Genomic DNA, 13,687 nt, shown 5'->3' with positions numbered 1-13,687 from the left:
TTTGCTGTCATGACATAAAGGTGAACCATTTCTACATCAGATTGTTATGTGTGATGAAAAGGGATTCTTTTTGACAATTGCAAGTGTTCGGCACAATGTTTGGATAAATGTGGAAGTGCCAAAACACAGTCCAAAATTAAATGTTCATCAGAAGAAAACCTAATGGTTTCTGTTTGGTGGTGGCAAAACTGTGTCAATAGTTTAGGTGCATACTTTGATTAACTGTACTGCTTCTTGTTTGAGATATAATAAACTACACTTTTGATTCAAAATCAGATATTTCATATTTAATGACCCAATACTACTCTACTCAGGAAGAACTTATTAGGTTGGTTGCTAGTTCCTTAAGAGTAGTGGAAAGAGTAATAATTAATTCTTCAGTAGACAGACATGAGTTTGAATCCTAACTCTGCCACTTGGTAGGCATGTGACCTTGGGCAAGTTCCCCTAAGCTCTCTGAGCTTCGATCTGTTAGTGTATAAAATGGAGATATCCTCATTTACTACATAAGGTTGCTATGAAGATAAAATGGGGTAATGTTTGTAAAGTGTCTGGTACATAGTAAGTGCTCAAGAAAAGTTCTGGTCCTTTACACGCTGGCAGAGAAAAGGCCTTGAAGGGATGGTGTACAGCTAAACTTTAGAGATAATTTAGAGTGGAAAGGGATGTAGGAAAGACACTTACAAGAGAGGGGATAGAATTGGTTGGGGAGAGGAAGCCATACTAGAGAACCTGGATAGCTAAGGGAAAATTAAGGCTTTGGGCACCCAGGGAAAGTCAAGACACTAAAACCCATGAAGAAAAGTAGGAAAATGTTGAAACACCCAGCACAGCTGCCTTGTTCCTCACCTCTAGGCAGAAACAGGAGTTCCCAACAAAACTCTGTGGACCCCCCACAGTATACTGATCACTGAGAAGGAGTGGTGTGGTGAGCCAGTGAGCCAGGAATTGCATGAGATTGGAAGAATCTTTTCTCACCACTTCCCAACCATCCGCCTCTTCCATATCACATAGGCTACAGGAGGCGCCAACCAGCCCCCAACCTTGCCTCCTTGGGCCAAGCTCTGGACTGGGCACTCACCCCCTGGTTTAAATACCTTCTCAAGAGTTGGCCTTTGGGCCCTCTCGTAGGTCTGCCTGCCTGGGCCAACCTTCTGGAACTCCCCTTGGCTTGCCTGGGTCAGCCCTGCAGACTGGCATCCCCTCTTGGGGCCAGGTATGGGTGGGCCTGCCACGTACCCATGTGCCTGCCTGCCCAACTCCTGGGCACTCCCCACTCTACCCAATCCTTGAGTGTCCACATTCAATGGGTTTCCCACAAAAATAAATAAATAAATGAAAGCAGTAAATGGATGAACGTGTCAGACATGTGCAAGTAGGTCATTTGTCAACATGTGCGAAGGTTAAGACCTAGAACTCTAAGGGAACACCTCTCTGCTCCCATCCTGAAGAATTTTGCTTTAGGGATAAGGACCTCATCCCCTTATAAGCGGTGACAGCACATTCAAAGTATACCTCCTAAGGCATGTCTATACCCTGAAATCAAAGTAATGAAAATGGTTACTTGTATCTATGTCTCTGGAGGAGTTGTTACCTCCTATCAGAGAATACCCTCTTAGAATTCAATTCCCACCATGGTTTCTTGACTCCATACACAGCATGTCAGTGACACATATGAGGTGTGTCACAAGCACTTTGTTACCAAAATGAATAATTTTAATAATGTGCTTTGTTTTGTTTTGTAAATGTGAATAGATTTGAGGTTATGCCTATAATCTTGCCACTGTTCCACACTTAGGCAGAGTTACTGTTGCTGTCCATGACCTTGGATATGCCTGTGTTGCATATGTGAATGCCCTTCATCATGTGGGAATTTTCTCTTGCTCATTCCTTGAGGGATCTTATTTTAAGGAGGAGTTACAATTCCCTTTTGGGCTCCCCCCAACAAAAGAATGGTAGATAAAATAGTGTAAAAAAAAAAAAAAACTTTTCTTTGAGCTTTAGGTATGAACTACCCCAGAAGCGCTCATATGGTCTCCTATGACTTAAGGGCCTCCAAACCAGTGACAGACCAGCCTCCTTCCAATATGTCTTTATGAACATCTGGGGGTCTGTGTGAACATCTGTGCATACATCAGTGTATGTGAGTCTGTGTGTCCCAGCATGTCTGTGCCTGTGTTCTGATGCAACACCTGTTAAACTACAATACTGAATCAGTGGCTACTGCTGTGACTTTAGAGCTAATTCTGGGGAATAAGATGCAATCTCAATTTAATACAAGTGAGTAGAGATAACAGGAAGATGGAGATCCAGGGAGACAGTGGATTTCCTTGAGATCATTTTTAATTGTCCAGAGAGACTAGGTCATGCAGAAGCAATTTAGCCTTTAACCACTAAAGGCACTATTTGCAAATGTTCTGCCATGCCCCCGTTTTTCCTCTATTCTGATTTTTTTTTTCTGCCAGTTGCAGCCAGAATGAATACTTACATCCCAAGTGCTAAGTCCCAGAGAATAATGGTTTGGATAAAGAAAGCTTGTCAGGGCTTTCTCTGCAACCTTGTTCTGTATAAAGTCAGAGCCTCTCCTGTTGCTTCGCTTTCAAACCTGGAGGCATCAAAGGGGCAGCCAGGTCATCTTTGTTTTAAACTCTCTTTTCCCCCGCTGTCAGCCTCTACTATTTCTCACCTTTTTTAAAATTAATTCTTCAGAGAAGTCCCACTGTGAAGTTGCCCTGAAATGATTTATTTTAAAGAATGATTTTAGCACTCTTGTTTAAAGTGCCACCCAGGAAAGTTTTTACCATTCTGGATATGAATGGTCTCCCTCTTCAGGCAAAGGTATTGACTGGGGTGGGAAGGAGGGGAGGTGTTCAGGAAATGACTGGAGCAGCTGGAGGAAAAGACCCCTCTTAGTTGGAGGGCTGCGGATCCTGTGAACTGGAAAAGGCAAAAGGAGCCCTTGGGGCCTGAACATCAAGGGCTAGTGACCTCCTAGCCTCTAAGAGGCTCCTCTAAGAGTCACCCTCACCCCCACATTAACCCACACTCTCTCAGACACATTTCACCAAACACCCAATAATTTTTCCATAATAGCCTTTATTACTAAAATGCATTAAATTTTTGAAGCAGAGAAAACACATTTAAAGGGGGAAACAGAGAATCACCAGATAAAAGGAAACAATGTGGCAGATAACACCATTTAAAACACAACTGTAATAATTTAATAAAGCTGCTTTATCATCTTCATAAAATAGACAGAGTGGTGATTCTTTTTTGTCTTTTTTCTTTTTACAATGATTCAATCACTGTGAAAATGTACATAACATACAGATCAGCATATACAACAATTTCATCTTCATATAATCAGCAACAGAGACTGCTTAATGAAACATACTGTACTTGCATCCCTCTAAATTTCCACCCTGGTTTGACAGGTAAACAGTAATAGTGTCATCAGGCTCATTCCCCTCACTAGAGGAGCGAAGGCGTAAGCCTTTTGCAACTAATACCTTAGCATTCAGATAGCACAAGGAGGTATTTGTTGCCCAATTTCTAGCTTGAGCTAGTCTGGCTCTTGGTCATTAAAGTCTGTATCCTAGCCTTCCTCAGCTGAACGCCAGCCAGTGCCAGTAAAAATCTACTTAACCAGTGCTGTAATGGTATTAGCTGGTTTGTTTGCTAAGGTTGACAGCAACTTTCAGTTAGTAACAAGGTCATCTTTAATTGCCAACACAGCTGGAGCAACAGTCAGCATCATCAGTTTTCCCTAATGACCTACAATGCTTTCCAATCAAGATCAGGTGTTTGTGGGTTGTCCTCTACCAAGAGCGCCTTACAATACATATTTCAGACAAGGTGGTTGATTTTCTTCACTTTACAAAAGCAACACGATTCCTATTTGAAATTATTCACTTTTGCACAACAAGTGACCCACAGGCCAATTCCAGCCTCACAAGAAAACAAAGAGAGCTGCAACAACTTCATTTGGACAATGTGTTTTGCTCTGGAATATTTCATTATCAATATAAAGCCACCCGGTCCCAGTCCCACCCCCACACATCCCCTTTGAATATTACTTTGTTACATACTTAAACTAAAGAACAACATCTCAATACACTTCAGTGTCAGCAGATACAATTTGACTCATGAAATGACATCCTTAAATGTAATTTTACCAAGAAAGCAAACACTAGGACTGTATACAATGGACTTCTTAAGCTCATTTATGCCAGTTTTTCAAAGTCAGTAAGGGTCTTATTACCCTAGGTAAAGAGCCAAGTGGACCAAACTTGTCAGAATGCTTTGGGGAACATTCAACATCAAAATGATCCCCATGAAGTGAATTGGAATTCCAGTCAGAACTGCTATTATGTACAATAATTCTTTTTCCACCCTGGATGCCCAATTTAGCTATCCCCTTCACTCCTGCCTCTCCCCAATCTGCCCTTTGTCTTGCTGCTTCAAGTGGACCACTTCTGTTTTGCTTTTTAAGATATTATAGGGCTACAGGAAAAAGCCAACTGAATTCTTTTCCTCCATACAATCAGTTGTATGCTGAAGTAACACTATCAGGATGATACTCTGGGTGGTTCCAATTTTCAGAGTTCTAAGTTGTATTTCCTTTAACATTTTTGATTAGTGATCAGCAGGTCACCAAGTGAACGAATTTGTTTAAATGGGCACCTTAGGTGCAATTAGCTCTATTAGGCAGGTTTACTCTGGAGCAGTGACACTCAAAATGTGGTCCCTGGGTCAGTTGCATCAGTATCACCTTGGAATTTTTAGACATGCAGAGACTCAGGCATGTCTAACGGAACCAACGGAATCAAAAACTCTAAGAGTGGGCGTCCATCAACCTGTGCTTTAACAATCCTTCACCCTTTAGCTGGGCATCTGATTCATATGCATTTCTGGGCCCCACCTCCAGAGCTTCAGATTCAGTTGGTCAAGGAAGAAATAGCGAATTAGCATCTCTAACAAGTTCTCAAGGGATGTTGTTGCTGCTGGTCCAGGAACTACACTTTGAGAACCACTGCTCTGCAGGAACTGCAGGATGCTTTGGGGGCCCATTATCTATCTCAGCAATGAGGTGGGCCAGGATTTAGTCTACTGGCTTTAAGAGAATCAAAGCGATGGTGAGTTTCATTCTGAACAGGTTCATACATTAGTCACTATAGGGAAAAGAAAAAAGAGATTCCACAAAGTATGGCTCCCTTCTCCCTATTCCTTGTCATATAGTATATCCCCATATTTGGAGGAAAGCTATCAATCAATGCAAACTAGGCCCCTTATATTGTATGAAGTTTACCTGCTCAGAGAATTACCAAAAGCACTTGTTAGTAAAGCATGTCACACTTCATCAACTCCTCTCCTCAAAAGGGACATCAGAATAAATGGAATAGAACTCCCTAGGACTTAGGAACCAAAATTGCTCCCTTGTGTTTAAGAGTGTAACATGTTTAGAATGGTAAAAGGAAGAATATTTGGCTCTGTGGCCCTTGTAGCTTTTCATCAGACATGCTAAAAGGAGGGGGGAAAAACTCGAGCCAAAGGGAAATTTAGGATCCTTGCACAGAATGCCTATTTGCAGGCACAGCCTGCCTACAAAACCAGCTTACAAAGCCCTCCTAGGATGCACTTGTGCTTCTGGGAGGACGCATACATCAGACAATTGTAGGGGAAAAAAGATATTTTCTTAATGAGAGGAATTCTCTGAACATGCTCAGTGAGGTTTGGAAGCCAAAAAATCTCTGACTGCCCACTGAGAACAAAGTATTTGGATAGGGAAAAAGAATGGATCTATAGCTTGAAGCTGGATTCTGAAAAAAAAATGAAGAAAAGAAAACCCAAGAGAAAAGCAAAGTCAATGCGACTGCTACTCTAACCATTTGAAACTTGGCTGGTAAGAGGCATGGCAGCCAGTGGTCTCTCTGGCTCAACAGCCACATGACATTTAATGTTCCCACTTTCCACAATCTTTTCAGCTCCCTCGTTCCCACTGAGTATAGTAAGAAATACACCTGTAGAAAACTGTCAAATCTGACTTCAAAGTGACCTTGAGGTGATAGCTAACAACATAATATCAAGATGGATCAGGATGAAGAACAGTCTAAATTCTATAGGCTGCCATTATAACTTAAAGCAGAAAAAAATATTTTTAATGTGCTAATCAAATAGTCACTTGCAAAGAGAAATAAACACCTAATTCAAAATCCGCTACCAAAATAAAATAAATCAGAGGGGGGAAAAGTGTATGAGAGAGAATGAAATAAGGCAAAATGAAGATGTTATGGTAATTGATCCCTACTTGTGTCAGTTTTAGAGGGAAATTTGCAGCCACACCAATATTTTGCATGAGGTAGTATTCAGCACTGAATAAGAAAAGGATGGATTTGTAGCTTCACTATAGGCTCTTTTATAGAAACGTTCTCCCCTACCTAACCCCATCCCCACTGTCTTACCCAACCCCCCGCCTCACCCTCAAAACCCTTCTCCCTCCCATAAAAGAAAATATTCCTAGTAATGTATAAGGCTAGGAACTCAGGCAAAAATAACTAAGACATTTTAAAAAGATGACTTATCTACCTAAACTTAAGAAAATAAATCCTCTTTTGCATTCTAGTGCTCTAACCTCCAGGCTTTCTCTCTGGGTACCCTTGAATTTCAAAAAAATGAAACAAATGAGAACAGAACCACAAAACTTGTTTCTCTAGAAACAACTCTTTTATGACAAAAGCAGAGCAAAGGTGACATTGTTTCTTTATTTTTAAATAATGAGCTCTTAGGCTGTGAGAATACTATGTTGGCTAGTGAATATTAATAGAGAAACAATGAATGGGGGAGTTAGAAGAATGTGAAAATAAAAAAAAGAATGTACAATTTGTTAATTAAAAAAAGGTATATTCCTAGCCTACAGCAAAAAGAGTTAGCTAAATCAAAAGGATTTTTATTTTAATAGTTTCTTGTTCACATTTTTAATCAAAAAAAGTATTAGTCATAAAAAGACGAGTTCAAGTGTCTGAGTGTCTCCATTTAGGAGGCACAGTAATTGGATTAGCAACGCTGTTACCTGTTACCTGTCTTTTCCAAAAGGTACACTTTGTACTGCTTACTTTATCCCTATTTATAAGCCTAAGATACAGAGCAACATGGAGTTCTCCATTCCAGCCCATGACGTGCTTTGCAGTCTAATTCTAATAGTGATTGGGAAACACTGAATCAAGAAGTGTGTTTCTGAAGGGATGCTAATTTAGAGCTCAAAATAGATTTCGTTGTTTTGAGTTTTAGATGATTGGAGACAGGGAATTTCTAAGCCTGGAAACTGATAACTTCAGGAGCAACTTTCCTGTTCAGGGCCTGAAAATTAGAAAAATGGATCTCATAAAACTTTCAGCACAGTATTTGTGACAACTGCAAATTAGATAGCAGCATATCCAAAAATGACTTTCTGCAATGATCTACCATGGACCTGGGCAGAAGACTGAAAGGCAGGCAAAATACTTCGCAAGGTGGTGAGCAATCACTACATGGGTTAAAAATCGTGAGTATCCTCCAAGTACTCAATCTACACGTGTGGTGTTGCTCATTCATTTGCCGTTTCAATTGTTTGAGCTTTGTTTTTGTCTGTAGTTTTATTATTTTTTTAAGAAAAAAAAACACCAATCTTTAAAAGCCTTTTGCCATCACCACACACATAGCAATTTGCAATATCAAATACAACAATAGCACAGCTAGCAAAAGGGTTCTTAAAGCAGGGGTGTCCACAGCAAAGTAGCGGCATTGGAAAGTACTCGAGCTTCAGAAACAACCTTTTGGGGGCTCGATTTCACATCACTGAATCAATGAATAGTACACAATAAATGACCATTAACTTGTCTACACTACAAAAAACAGTGGCGAGCTTATTAAAGGTGTCCAGAGCTTTTTTTTTTTTTTTTTGCTTTTTGCTTTTTTAATGTAATCCTCCACAAACAATGGTAATTTATATTATAATTTTGACATAGAAAAATATATAAATTCAAACACTTAATACATAATACTTTTCACAACTGAATTTGTCTCTGTTTCCCCAACATCAAGGCCCCATGAACAACTCAAGCCAAAGCTAATTTGCTCCAACTGAACACCCCTGCTGCCTGTTGAAACGAGAGGGATTGTCACAGAATGATAGTCATTTATAAACAATACATTTAGAGAAAGCTCTGAAATACAGCCACTCAAGAACCAACCATTGGTGAGCAATTAAAATGAGCAGCTCCTGCTTCTTCGCAAGCCAGCATGGTTTCTTTCTCTTCTTCCTGGAGACTGGTTTAGAGAACGATATCCTTCAGACGCTTCACGCCAGGGGACTCTTTGTCGCGACCCTCCTTCAGAATGGGCTTGACCTCATGCATGACTTTCTCGCTGTCGGCTCCACGGGGCTCAGCTTCAGAGGGACGAGAAGGGCCATTGTTGACATTGTTGACATACTGCTCCAGATCACGGGCCGGGGGAGCCAGCGCGATGGTGTAAGACACGGAAGGCTTGGTCGGCAGAGGGCTCTTAAGGTGGAGGGGGGAGGTGACAGGGCTAATGGCCTCACAGCCATTGCCCGCCTCCCGGATAGCGCTGTTGACCTTGGGGCTGCAGATGGTCACATCGACAGTCCTCTTGCCTTTCAGGGTGGGCCTCTCCTCAGCCGGGTGGTCGCTGACATCTTTCCCAAAGGTTGCGAAAGTCCGTTTGGTGGGGCCGCAGTCGTCATAAGCCTCAACATCAGCAGCAGTAGCTTCAATGGACAGCGCGATGATGTTTCTCACGTGCTCAGGGGACTTGGAGCGAGTTGGCATCGGGTTCCGGGGCATCCAGCACCTGTCAGAGTGGCCAAGAATCCGGCATTCCTCCCTGCAATGAAATCCTTCATTCTGATCTGTTTGGAAAAAACAAAAACAAAAACAAAAACACGTCAATTTCATCAGCTTTTCCCAGGAATCATTGTTACTCCCCAGTGTTCTGGTTTCTTAGGTATCCATAGGCCCTTCTGGGAAATGGCACTTTTAGATAGTCCTTTATTGCCTTTTGGGACAAGTGTGAAGAATTGGATTTTTAAAAGGCTGTAGATCTTCCCCTATGTACTCCCCTTTTAAAAATTTTTGTTGCTGTTCCCACTGCTGACAAAACAAAAAACCTAAAGGGAAACACGTTATGATGAAAAAATATATTTTTTAAAAAGTTTATCCTGGGTGTCAAGGTGCTGAGAGTCAGCAATTTTATCAACAGCTCCTGCTAAAAATCACCTGTGTTTGAAACTGGATTCAGCAGAAGAGAGAGTGGAGGCAGGGCAGGGAATCCAACAGTCAGTATATCTAAGAAGACTCGGCCATATTTTTGAGCAATAGCACTGCCAACCACCCTTCTACCCTACCCATCACTGATACACAGGGCTTAATTTAAGTTTAGATTGGTATCATACTCTCTTTGCAAACCAACCACATCCCTTCTTTCTGACCACAAGTCCTGCCAGCCAATCTCCTCACTATGCCATTTCCATGACTTGATTTCCCATCAGAAGGAATATACTGAGATCTTCTCCTTCCACCTGACCCATAAGCTTCAATTGGCCCTATGCACACATCAGTCATATGTGGGGCATTATTAATTAGACCCAACTAGCCATCCTTCCTTATCTTTGTCTGCAGTTTTATTAGGGCAACATTTCTTAAAATAAAGAAATCTTTCACAGATTACTTTAACTCTATCGTAGAAGATCTCATTAGCTGCTACATGTCCGATAAAGGGCTGATAACAAGAATCTATATAGAACTTAAAATTCACAAGAAAAAATCAAACAACACTATCAAAAAGTGGGCAAAGGACGTGAACGGCAACTTTTCAAAAGAAGACAGACCAAAGGCCAGCAAACATATAAAAAAGTGCTCAACATCTCTAATCATTAGGGAAATGCAAATCAAAACCGCAATGAGATATCACCTAACTCCAGTGAGAATGAATTTTATCAAAAAGTCCCAAAACAACAAATGGTGGTGTGGATGTGGAGAGATTGGAACACTCTTACACTGCTGGTGGGCCTGCAAATTAGTACAACCCCTGTGGAAAGTAATTTGGAGATATATCAAAGAGCTAAAAATAGAAATACCATTTGATCCAGCAATCCCAGTACTAGGCATCTACCCAAAGGAAACAAAAGGCATTCTATAATAAAGAAAGACATCTGCACTTGAATGTTTATGGCAGCACAATTCACAATTGGAAAGATGTGGAAACAACCCACGTGCCTGTCAATTCATGAGTGGATTATTAAAATGTGGTGTATGTATACAAAAAAATCATGGTGAACGAGCACCTCTTATATTATCCTGGATAGAGCTCCAGCCCATCCTTCAAAGTGAGGTATCACAAGAATGGAAAAACAAGCACCACATGTACTTACCATCAAATTGGTACTAAATGATCAACACTAAGGTTCTCACATGGAAGTAATATTCACTGGGTGCCGGTCAGGTTGGGGGGTGGGAGGTAGGTAAACTCACAACTAATGGATGCAGTGGGCACTGTATGGGGGAAGGAAGAGCAAGCTTGAAGTCCTGGCTTGGGCGAGGCAAAGGCATTATATGTAATCAAAATATTTGTACCCCCATAATATTCTGAAATAAAAAAATTATTTTAGGTACCACTAATAAAAATAAAATGCTGATCATTAAACTCTGAAAAAAAATCTCAGCAGTTAGAATTCATAATTATTGGGAAACATGTCTTTCTCTTTTCAGGTCAAGTTTGTTGAGGGTTAAGGCTTCAATTTGGCTCTCAGAGGGGCTTTCTACACAGGCTTCACCAAAGCATGGACCCAGGGTTGACTTCTGCCTGTCTATTAGAAAACTTTCAATCAAAGTGTCTGGTTTATAGCCCTAGTTTTCTAGATCCATTTATATTTATGTTACATTCTTACATGAGGATGACCTAATGAAAATTTTCATCACTTTGCACCATGCATCAAAATATGAGCAGCTTAACATTTACAGAAAACCTTGGGGCAGGATCAGAGGAGGCGGGAAGACTAGGATAATGCAAAAACTATATATACACATACACACATACATATATGCATGAAAAAAGTTGAAAATGTATGCTGTGACTGCTTATTTTGCAGGGGAAGAAGTCTGCAATTCATGCTCTTGCCTGACATTAGTCTATATATAATATACCTTCCTTGTACACTTGTATTTCTATTTTTTGGTGTGTTATATTTGCTTCTTGATTATTTTTTTAAAGAGTAAATGGCATAGCAAAGCAAGATACTGCTCTGCCTCATTCATCAAAGGTTCTCTGGTGAAGGGACACAAGGGAGAGGGCTCAAGGAGTAATGGTTAAATTGGTTGTATACTTCATCATTTGGAGAAAAGGCACTGGAAGCAGTTAAATGTCACAGATCTAATCCAAGCTGAATCTAGATTTCAACACAACTCTAGGCATTGCCCTTAACCTCATTTAAGCTACTTAAAAGCCAACTAAAGATAAGACTTCTTCAGCGTACCTGGACACAATTTGCCAATTTATCTTTAAGATGGACATTTTTCAGCACCCTTTTTGTGCTGGGGGAAAGAAACACTCAGAATTTTGCAGAGTTGGAACCAAATAACAAATGAGTGACATAACCAACAAGACAAGTGCCTTCCACATAGATAGAACAATGCTTCTGCAAACTCCAAAACAGCTCCACATCAGCTTCCAAGGCCACCTCTGCAAAATGAAGGGTTTGTCAAAGCCCTTTCTCTGCCCCTTCCTTGCAAACTCTCAATGCTAGCATTGGATACCCTGTCATCATTCAACATGTATATGTTCCTGGGAAGCTGAAAATATGAAAGTAAAGGAAACATGTTACGACTTACTTGGGAAACACTTTGTGTAGACTCAAACAGTATGAGTGGAAGAGTTGATCCACCTTTAATCTGTTTCCTCCAAATCTAGCACTTTCCTCAAAAGGTCCCAGAATATCTCTAGTAGTAGAGCAGAAATCACATCTTTAGGGTTTCCCACTAAGATGTTTCTGCCTCTTGATCTCCTCTGGGGCCAATCTCATAACTTTCCAAGTAATAGGTCTAAAGAATTAGTGTGAGTGTTTGGGGATAGAAAGTAAGGAGGTACAGGTGGGGGAAAAGTTCAGTAGTTGATTTGCATTTCTACAAATCAGAGCGGAAAAACCCTAGAAGCCAGTAAAAAATGTCCAGAAGGATGTGACATCTCTATCCTTTTTGTCCCTAACTTAAGACATAAAAGCATAAAGGCCTTAGCCTTTGAGTCCTAAAACCATGGCATGTGACCAGCTGTGAAAAGAAAATCCCAGCTGATCTTAAGACTGATATTACACCCCACTTGCCCACAACTTCTAAAGCAGAATAATAGGGAACTACAATCAAGTAGCATCTGCCCAATATGCTCAACACAAAGCTTTTCTTTCTTTTAGTTTTTAGTATTAAGTGGCTGTCTTTAAATTTCAAAATGCAGCTTTTTTCAACACCATTCAATAGGAGAATGCCCTCTATGCATCATCCTGAATCCAAGTACAGTGCTCCTTCCCTCTATTAGGCTGCCTCAAATGAACAGCATGAGGAGACCTGGATCCCCAGCATACAGGGAGGGAGAGCAGAAACCCCTGAGACAGACACTTCCGAGATCTTATGAATCTAGGAAGACCACAGCAGGGAACTCATTCTTCTCAGAGGCTTCTCTGTCTGCAAAGATAGTATTTGCCTTCAGCTTACCCACTGTTTAAATGAAAAAATCACTGTCTGGGAAAAGGAAAAGGTAAACTAACTCAGCGCCTCCAAGAATGCAATCAGGCTAAGCCTGCCCACCAATCTCACTAAACCTACCTCAGCCCTATATGAGCTAGAATAATATGCAATTTTCTCAGATTAATTATGTGAACTTATTATATGCACTGCTCTTACCTCATGCAAGTGAAGACTTGAATCTAAGAGACTCTTTTACTCACAATGTCTCATCCCCGACTTAGATCTGACACCTGTATTTTCTTAAGTTCTTACCAAGGGCACTGAGATGCTGTTTATTATTTTTGGTTTCAAACAACACTTTATGGCATTTGTGTCAATAAAATTAAAATGAAATCTAACCTAGCTTTAAAGTGTTTATAGCCATTTTATATATGAAAGAAAACATTGTTAATATAGACAGGCAGGAAGAACATCTCTGCCCAGCACAATGTAACTTACATTCGTAAATGTACTACAGATGAATTACCTTTCAAAAATCAAAACTTCAGTTTAGTAAATAAATTAAGTGTGTATTAAAAGTGGAAAGTCACAATACAAAGTCCCTTAAGAATAGCAATGAATACATGTGGTGTTTGTTTTTCCATTCTTGTGATACTTCACTTAGAAGAAAACCAAAACATGCTGTACCCCTGTAGTCAGAAAAAAATAAATAAATCAAATTTTGAAGTTTTCAAAAAATAAAGGATACCAATGAAGACAGAGTAGATGTAAAAAAAATCAGAGAGACTACTTCTGGAATTGTATAGAACTGGTAAAGGTTATGTGCTGCCTATCACGTAGTATAGCAGCTAGCGATGGAGGTATGTGGCTAGAGAGGAGCCATTTTGTATCATCACAAATAAACTGTAAATACCCTGACTTGATCACTCTGCATTATACATGTAACAAAATTTCAC

General features: G+C 40.3%; 1 protein-coding gene across 3 annotated transcripts in view; it reads right to left on the bottom strand.

The window, feature by feature from the left end:
* Positions 1 to 8,309: 8,309 nt before the first annotated feature.
* The window catches only part of PCDH19 (protocadherin 19), a 99,674-nt gene continuing 94,296 nt past the window's right edge, over positions 8,310 to 13,687 (bottom strand). For all 3 annotated transcript variants that reach the window (XM_069463795.1, XM_069463796.1, XM_069463797.1), the window contains one exon: positions 8,310 to 8,908. In XM_069463795.1, the coding sequence (XP_069319896.1) occupies positions 8,310 to 8,908 (599 nt within the window). The remainder of the gene's footprint in view (positions 8,909 to 13,687) is intronic.

Source organism: Eulemur rufifrons, chromosome 30 (genome assembly GCF_041146395.1).
Source record: "Eulemur rufifrons isolate Redbay chromosome 30, OSU_ERuf_1, whole genome shotgun sequence".
NCBI lineage: Eukaryota > Metazoa > Chordata > Mammalia > Primates > Lemuridae > Eulemur > Eulemur rufifrons.
This window is presented reverse-complemented; position numbering and strand designations above follow the sequence as displayed.